The sequence below is a fragment of the Pygoscelis adeliae genome, unplaced genomic scaffold (assembly GCF_000699105.1).
Source record: "Pygoscelis adeliae isolate BGI_AS28 unplaced genomic scaffold, ASM69910v1 Scaffold289, whole genome shotgun sequence".
NCBI lineage: Eukaryota > Metazoa > Chordata > Aves > Sphenisciformes > Spheniscidae > Pygoscelis > Pygoscelis adeliae.
Window position 1 is genome coordinate 1,662,706 of NW_008825499.1, and position 9,151 is coordinate 1,671,856.

The 9,151-nt window shown below is 41.8% G+C and overlaps 1 protein-coding gene across 1 annotated transcript in view; it reads right to left on the reverse strand.

The window, feature by feature from the left end:
* Window positions 1-114: 114 nt before the first annotated feature.
* Window positions 115-9,151, reverse strand: part of CPLX1 (complexin 1) — a 117,342-nt gene continuing 108,305 nt past the window's right edge. The window contains exon 3 of the mRNA XM_009331520.1: window positions 115-312. Within this exon, the coding sequence (XP_009329795.1) occupies window positions 115-312 (198 nt within the window). The remainder of the gene's footprint in view (window positions 313-9,151) is intronic.

Below are 9,151 nucleotides of genomic sequence, written 5' to 3' on the forward strand. Positions count from 1 at the left end.
TAGAGGGCAGAGGTGGGGAGGGCTGCGTGATGGATGGCAAGATTGTAAATCCCCGTTGGGCAAAAGAGAAATCCTTTGCAGTACTGTTTATGCCCATCTAACAGTCTGCAGCTGTTACTTCTTGAACATGTCCTGCAGAGGCCCTGGTAAGTATTTGATGACTGTGTCTAGAATGCTCTCTTCTTCCTCCTCCTCTTCATCCCCACAGCCAGGAGGGATTGCCTTCTTCGGGCGCGTCAGACTCCCTTCAGCATTAGCTTCCAATGCGGCCTGGGCCTCTGCTTCCTTTTCCTCCTTCTTCTTTATCCCATACTGCAGGGGAGAGATAACACATTGTCAGTCACCCACTGAACAGGATGACTGCTGAAGTCAGCCACCACACATGGTGCCTCATATTCTGCAATATGAACATCACCGTTAATATTCTGCTTTTGCTCTTTTACACGGACACTGAAATTATCAATCCTAACAACTTCCCGCTAAGTACAGCCCAGTGGATTGACAGGTCTCACAAGACAAGATGGTCAGATGTTTAGATCACTCAGAAACAAGCATGGGAGAGAATTTGGAACTATATAGCTGTGGACCTAACAAAGGCAATACAAGCTTTGTGTTAGTAAAGCTTTGGGGTGGTATTCTGGTGTTGATCCTCCTCTTTTCTGTTAACAAGTCTGATGCTCAAGTCCATCATCTGCAATGATTTTGAAATTCCATCAGCAGCATTTTAAAGTAAAGGTTTATGGATGTGGCAAACTTCAGGAAAAAAAACAATTATCAGCAAAGGAAAGCAAACAGGACAGGAGAGACAGGCAGACTGCAGAGAAAATGACACAGTTTTAGATATTCTCATGTGGGAGATATCCTATACAACCTCATCCCTGTTCTCTTGGTATAAGTGGGAGAGAAAGATCTCTTAGTGAAAATAAACCTTCATGAAAAACTCTGTCTGTATTTGCACACTGAACTCTGCTCTTCTGGAGGTAAAGCTGACTCATACTGTCTGAAAAGAAACATCCTTAAGCCTCTGAGTAGAATGGATACCTGAAATTTGCTACTCCCATTGAGAATTAAAGGTATGCCACTAAGAACTTACATGAGTAACCAGAATCTCATTTTACAATTTTATATTCAAAATGCTAGATTTAATAGAGGGGTAAAGATATGTCTGAGTGAATCAGGCGAGGGAGAGAAGTGCTGTAGTATCTCAGCTCCCACAGTGACTAGAACTTTCTTTCCAACTGCTAGTTTGAGGGCATGTCCAAGGAAAACAATTTCTGCATTACCAACCCTCATCACTCCTCAGCCTTCATACTTTTCAGTAATTCTCATGTGTATTCCATAAGAGTTTGCACAGAAATTTTGGAGGTTATGGTGATGCACGATTGAAAAAAAAAGAACTCAAACTGTCACATGCAAATCTACAGCAACAAGGATACCTGCAAGCTACCCTCTTTATTACTTACAATCATTTTACTTTACTTACATTAGGGAGGCATTTGACCTTTGTGAGGAAGAGGAAAAGCATTCAGGTTTGCTGTAGCAGCTATCAGCTTCAAAATTATTGCTCTTTAAAAGCCATTCCTTTATTTATGCCTAAATTTTAATTAAAGTACCAAATGGAATTAAGATTGCTCTCAATACATCAGAACCATAAAGTAACTAACCTAAACCCATGCAAAGGCCAGCAAAACATTTTTCATGAATAAGCTTGAAAATAACTTCAAAAAGAAAATTAGATATGATTTCAAAAACTTCAAAGAATTATTTTGGTACAAAGTACTCAGTATTTTCTAGCATTAATAGTACGGTACTGCTGAATAGACATGAAGTAGATGCTCTTTTCATGATTTTTCTCTTTTCATTTTTTCCATTAAGACTAGACCAAATTGTTTACCAGTAAAGCAAAAAATGCATTGCTGCTGTCATGACTTTCTGATTTCAAAGGGCTCTTTCTTTGACAAGAAACTCCTAAACATTTCTGAGCAAAGGCAATATTTTTGCTTCCTTTCTCCATCACCATTAAGATTTAGGCTGACAGCCTGCAAGGTTGAAACCAGTAACTTCAAAAAAACTTAGTTCTCTAAACCAATCCTTCCAAGTCAAAATGTTCATTAAGGACATTTGTCTTATGATTTTTATACTTAGTGGCTGCCAGTCACATCAGATTTCATGGGAGAGATGTTCAAGACAAATGATGTCTACATGCACATCTGAAGCAAAGGAAGCATTTGATCAACTTGTAGTTAGAAGGCTGAACTCCACGAAGAAGATCCAACATAGGACCAGCAACCACTGCAGACAGAATGACATACACCGCTAGGCTGTGGGCAGTCTGTATAGCTGGCTGATGCCCACTCTCCCTTTCAAGTCACAGGTAGACGTCTCTAGGTGATTCCCAGTGTAATTCATCTACAGACTTTATCTTCCTTTGCCAGCTAGAGGAGAAGAGCAGTAGTGGAGACAACACAAATCATAGCAACACACAGGTCCCCTGCATGCTTTCAAATCCTCCAACTCAAAACAAGTATCAGCTCATGGCAGGTTGAGCCTCTAGCTCATGAACTTGTTGAACAAACATCCAGGCCACAGGCAACTGTGGAACAAAAACAACCATTCAAGCGCTACTGTGTGCTAGGACAGAGGGAAGCTCAAAGGTTATATGAAGGAACTAGCACTGTACTTGTCAGCCTGTGCTGACCCGTTTCCTTAGGAAGCCTCTACTGATTACCTTCAGAGAACTGCACAATGCTAGACAGACCTCAGCTCTTACAAGATATGGCCAGTCTTATGGGGCAGCTGCAGAATGGGGCAATACAAGGCCTGGAAAGAGATTTTTCACTGTAAAAGGACATTAAGAAAAACCAGGTTCTATTGTTCCAGCTTACTAGCAAAATGCCAAGTACAGAAATTTGTTTTTCTTGGGTCCTACCCGTAGTGATGCTATGACATGTAGAAACAAGCGATTTTCCCCTAGTACATATTTAACACCCAAATACAAATTTATTTTGGACAAAAGTATTCTCCTTTTGGAGAAAGATGACATTGCATCAAAAGCAATTTTTATAAGAAAGGATCAGTTTTGAGTATTCAGTGTTATCATTTAAGCTTGGTGGTATTTTGTAATGCATTATATTAATCAAAATATAATCCTGTGATGATTCATAGGTGAATAAAATGGCATTTTTCAGGTTTGAAATTGTTTCAGAGGAAATCAAATTATAGAAAGGAAAGCCTTAACGAGCAAAATTTTTAAAAAACATCTTAGTTTCTTCACATGAAATCTTTTAGGTGACGTCAACAAATAATTTTTAAAAATATAACTAAAAATAATGAATTTTTTTGGTTGTCTGGCTTTCCTGAGGACGGGAAATATTGCATTATCTCAAAAAAATTTGAAGGATGAGAACAATTTCATTATTTTTCAAGGTCCAACCCCTCAAAATTTAATATCAGAGGCTGTATTTGTATCACTATCTGCTTGGCCATCACTCATGCCACCATATAGTTAATAATGTAGAGTTATGGACCTAATTCAGCAAGGTACTGAAACATTTTAGTGAACCACCTTGCTGCTTCTAAAGTCATTACTATGCTGTCACATAAGGATTGTTTTCACTGCGTCATATGTTGCTGAACACTGGTGGGCTGAAGTCTTCAGTCATCAAGGTGGAAAGAGTAGGAAAAAATAACATGGCCCTTGGTTTACCCCACACTCACTGACTGTATGCCAGGAAAAGACCAGACTAACAATGCTGCCATCAGCTTCCTCCCCATCTCTTTCCTTTCCCTATTCCTTCTGCTTTCCACAGAAAGCCAAAGTAAGTGCATGAACCAGAGACCTGCTGGAAATTCGATCTAATTCTAATGGCAGTAAGGGTGTCAAGGAATAGGGGGACTGTTGAGCCAAGGTGGGCCTGCAGCAAAAATGTCAACCCACCACAAATATAGTTACCAGATCTTATGGCAAGTTAACCATTGCTTACTAAAAATGAACATATCTATCTAGAAAATATCTAGATGACAGAATGAATAAAGCAGTAACATCGCAGTTAAGACACTTGCAGAAGTAACTGCTTATCTCTGGGTCAGTTGTAGAACAGACTTTCCAGTAAGACAGCTGCAATCAAGGTGCACGTGAGTCGTTATCTTTGGATCAGATTTGGAACTGACTCCTTAGGAACAAGAGATTTATCTGGAGAAGATAAGGAAATGCAGAAGGAGTTTTGTGGGGGATACAAAGACAACTCTAAGACCTGCTGGTGGGACCAGCAGAATATTACCAGTGCAGAGGATCCTGGAGTCTGAGAATAAACAGCTGCCAAGATGAACATCTTTCCCATTGACATGCCAGGCAGGATGCCCCTGGGACTCCCATACTCTGGATGGGGATTCAAAAGACCAACAGAGTTGTCTTGCTGACCTTAGCAGATCGGGTTAACCATAACACAATAACCATAATATTATGCTACTTATATTTACCATGGTAGTATGCTGCTAAGATTATTAGAGTTACTTGCTAAGATTAATATAGTTAGCCACATAATTGTATCTGCTATTACCATGGTTGAACTATCATATTTTACAGTCTCGATAAACTATTAAATATCACTATGTATGTATTTCTTATAGTCACTGCTTCTTTCATCACTGGATATTTTCACTGCACACTTTTCTCCCCTCCTAATACCTGGATAAGCAGGGAATGAGGACTGGTGCTCTTGGTACTACACACCTGTCCTGCAGCCCAGACTTGCAGCGTCAGCTGCTGAGAATGTAAAGAAGATAAACAAAGGCATATTTCAGTCCTTGGAGCAGAGAAAAGAACCATGTTCCCTTGGCTAGCTTGACATATTCACAAGTCTGACTTACACAAGTCACACAACATTGACTTAGGGCATGTGTGTGAAGCCTACAGCAGGCAGTAGGATGCAAGTAAATGTTGTAAGGTCTTGCTAAGATAAACCCACGCAGGTCTGGATAGCAGGAATTTTGTAATGGAACAGCATGTCCCAGATGGACCTATCTGGCCAGCACTTTTCATGGCTGGTAGCAGCTGTCAACCAAGTCTCCTCCACTGTGGCTGCATCTGGGTGATCAACATCTGGAGGTATGCATACAGGCACCCCGCAATACAGCTGTGCACCACCCATGGTGCTAGGAATTGTTCATGGCTGGTTGTTTTCACTGTGGACAACTGGTAACATCGCTCTTCTTTCATTCAGGAAACACCTCTTCCTCCCAAGGTGCTCTGAGAGCCTGAAATTGGTCTTCAATCTGCATCCCAAGAAATAATACTGCATATCAGCTAACACTGAGTTTTAGTTTCTGGGAAAAGGTTGGCTGGCATATGAATGATACTGGTTATGTTTCTCTTCAGGGAATTTTTCTCCTCAGTGGTTTTGTGTAGCTGCAAGTGGTACTGAATCTATGTCTGAACAGATGTGGCAGATACAGCCATCGCTGGAATTACTATTTTATTTACCAGCTGAACTTTTAAAAGCTACCGAGAGATTTCAATGCCTGTTCTTTATGTTGATTTATATACAAATTAGAGGAGACCTTGTCTTTTCTTACACAGCCCTGTCTATCAAATTTCATTCACATTCCAATCCACCACACAATAAAAAAAAAAGAATAAAATTATCAACCAGACGTGAAAGCATTGGTTAGAGAAGACACTGAGAGGGCAACTTGCCCACCCTTCCACCTCAAGGGTTAACTTGACCTGAACCAGCCTTTTTCTTAGAGACCTCGGCTGGTGAAGAGCTCTCACCTGCTCTGGAACTTTACTACCCTTTACTATTAAAATATTTCTCCTCATGTCTAATCTGATTCTTTCTGAAATGCCTTTTTAAAAGAAATCTGGAAAACTGGAAAGACACAGCTATTGCAAAAAGATTTATCTTTCATCTGCCCTTTTGTGCTTCATTTATTATGTGTGTTAAGGTTTTTTTTTTTTTTCTCTTCCACTACCAAAGAGAACAGCAGCCCAATTACACCTTCCCATCATTACCTCATAGAACCTTCTGCCAAGACCGTATGTAGGACTGAAACAAATTGAGAGCAATAGGTAGGGTTTAGCACTGACCTTTAGCTCCACAACTGTGAGAGTCTGGGGTACAGAAAAAGACTCCATGTGTATTTCATTTATACAAACCTGAAGTCTTTCTGCATTATTTCTTTTGTCTCTCTGTGAGTGAACAGGCTGCTAAGCATAGCTTTGGCTTTAAGTTTCAGGTGAAGATGAGGTAGTTTTCAGTCAGAGGCTTAGGAAAATATCTGCCACTGTGATGGACTATGGTCTGGTTTGTCTTTTTACTGATGCTACGGTATTGCTTACAGATCTTCCTGTGGTGAGAGTGCTGCTGTGTGTTTATGTGGCAATGGAAACAGATTTTTTTTTTTCCTCAGTCTATTCCCTCCAAACCCCTGAGTTTGGGATGTTGCAGAATAAGAGAAGAGTTTTCCTACAGGAGATGGCAGTACTGAAACCCAGAGCCCTGAGTACTCTGTTCTCAGCACACAGAGCCTGCTTTGATGTGGATCTGGCCCAGCAACGTGCACTGGCTCTTCTTCCACCTCAAATTAGGGACCTCTTGAATTCATTTGTGTGTGAACTTTGGCTCTTGTTTGTTTGTTTGTTTTTGTTGGTCTACTTGTCTTTCTGATCAGTTCATGCCATGCACTTTTAGAATTACCCAGACTGCCTCAGGCAGCTCAGCCATGCTGACCCTGGATAATCCCGGTGCTTTGTGAGGAGTAATAAACAAAGAATCACAGCCTGCCACATGGGGAACCGTGCAACTTTCCAGCTGTGGTAGAGAATGCAAGGTAAGAGAGAGAGTGCTGGGTGTCTCAGTCCATGTCACTCGCTGGGGGGGTATGTGTGTGTGTGTCTGAGTGTTCTTTTCACCACGTGCTGTTGCGTAGCTCTGCTGACCAGGACCCTGTCACTGTGTTAGTGGAAGAGGGCTGATTAATAATAGAAAAGAACAAGGCAAAGTCTGGAAACTGCAGTCTTAAATTATGTTGTTCAATCGCATGTGAGCCAAACAGAAGCACAACTCAGAAGAGAGGCGGCAGACAAGAAGAAAGGAGGGCAATAAAACTTCGGGAAGGGGGCACTTAAGATGCAAAGGCAGAGCTATGGATACATGACCAGTTTCTGCTTCATGCCCTGTCTCTCCTGGAACAGACTTTCCCAAGCCATCTCCTTCGGGGCAATCAGAGTTTTTCAGCCAGCTTTCCTGCAGAGGTTATTTGTAGACATGGCTTCTGTCCTTTGAGTCCTTTACCTCATCCAAGGCTCCATCTCCCCACAAGTTCCCTGTGGCTGCATGTGCCCTGCTCTTCTCTGCTAGCTCAGGCTTTCAGCTCTGTCAAAATCACAGCAGCTCTTCATTCATCACGTATCTTGGTTCAAGTCTTCAGTATGCATTTCAGTCTTATCCCCTCTTTCTCTCAGGGGGCTCCCATGGCAGGTAAACAGAGGCCTGCAGTTTTCAGCTTGCACCACATGCACAGATCAGATACAGATGTAGATTTCAAAGGTCTCATCTGATCTTCATCTGCCTCCCATCAGCATCTTCTTCTGGTGACATTGGGGGAATCTGACAGTCACTTCTTTCTCCCACAGCAGCATCACTGCCTGAGAACTACACACCTGTTTTCCATTCTGATTAGCTGCAGGATTGCAACATATTCCTATGGGAATACCCATTGCTCACAGCATCCAAGAGTAGTGCTGCCCAAATCAGTAGATTTGAAAGTTGCTTTACTGCTGTCCCACAATGGAGACAGTGGAAGATAAAGCACTGCTCACCTGGGCAGATCTGATCTGTACTCAACAAGCCTTGCTACTTTACCTTGATTGGAAGCAACGTCACATCTGTCCAATGTTTGCTGTTTACGTAACTGTAAGTGAAAAACAGAGCTGCATGTTGCTCCTGGTTGCAGAGGACACTGCTAATTTGCTGCAAACTCAGATCAAGGGGAATCTTTCCATTGGTCTCAATGGAGGTGGGACCAGATGTGTATAGTTAAAAGAGAGAAATGAGAAACATGTTTTGGCTTGACCCACTATGGGTGCTGACTCTGTGCTGAAGCAAATCGGCCATTCTGCTCACTGCTCAGCTGCCTGGACTGTGCTAGGTTGTCACAGTCAAAATGCTTCTTTCCTGTTACTACATGCAGGTGGTGTGAACTACAATTTGTGAACAAATTTAGTCCTCTTTGGGAAGCAAGACTCTATGAGAAAGAACAGGCATAGGTATCACATGTCATGAATTTTTCAGAATACTCAGCAGAAAACATGTTTTCTTTTTCTCTGTGTTTGCAAATATGTTAATTTGCTTCCTTTTGTGTACACAGCATCCATATTAAAGCAATGCCTTACTGCATAATGGTCAGCCTCAGTGAAAGGGAATGAGGTTTAGAAAGTTTCAGGAGTGGAGGTAATTAAATTACTGCTGAATAGCAAAGACTTCCATCTTGTAATCAGAGAAGAAATCTCCAGAGTAAGCAGAGAATATTTGACTCATGAAGAAGAGCATAGGATCAGAGGCTCCAAAATACTGATTTTGGGTACCTGGAGGGTTGACTGAAATCACCACACTGACTCATGACCACAGGGCCCAGGATAAGTACTGTACATATTGTACTCCTAAGCCTGTTAGGTCCTTTGGAAAATCTCTCCCCTAGAACCCAACTTGCAGCTTCAATTAGGAAAATCGGGGTTAATTCCATTCTTCAAAGCAACTGAGACAGAGTAAGTGTCGTGGTTTAACCTCAGTTGGCAACTGAGTACCACACAGCCGCTCGCTCACTCCCCTCCCCCCGGTGGGATGGGGGAGAAAATTGGAAGGGCACAAGTGAGAAAAACTCGTGGGTTGAGATAAAAACAATTTAATAATTGAAATAAAATAATAATAATAATATAATAATAATAACAACAATAACAATAATAATACACAAAGCAAGTGATGAACAGTGCTATTGCTCACCACCCACTGACCGATGCCCAGCCAGTCCCCAAGCAGCGGCCCCCCCGGCCAGCTTTCCCCAGTTTATGTACTGAGCATGACGTCACATGGTACGGAATGTCCCTTTGGCCAGTTTGGCTGTGCCCCCCTCCCAGCTTCTTGTGCCCCTG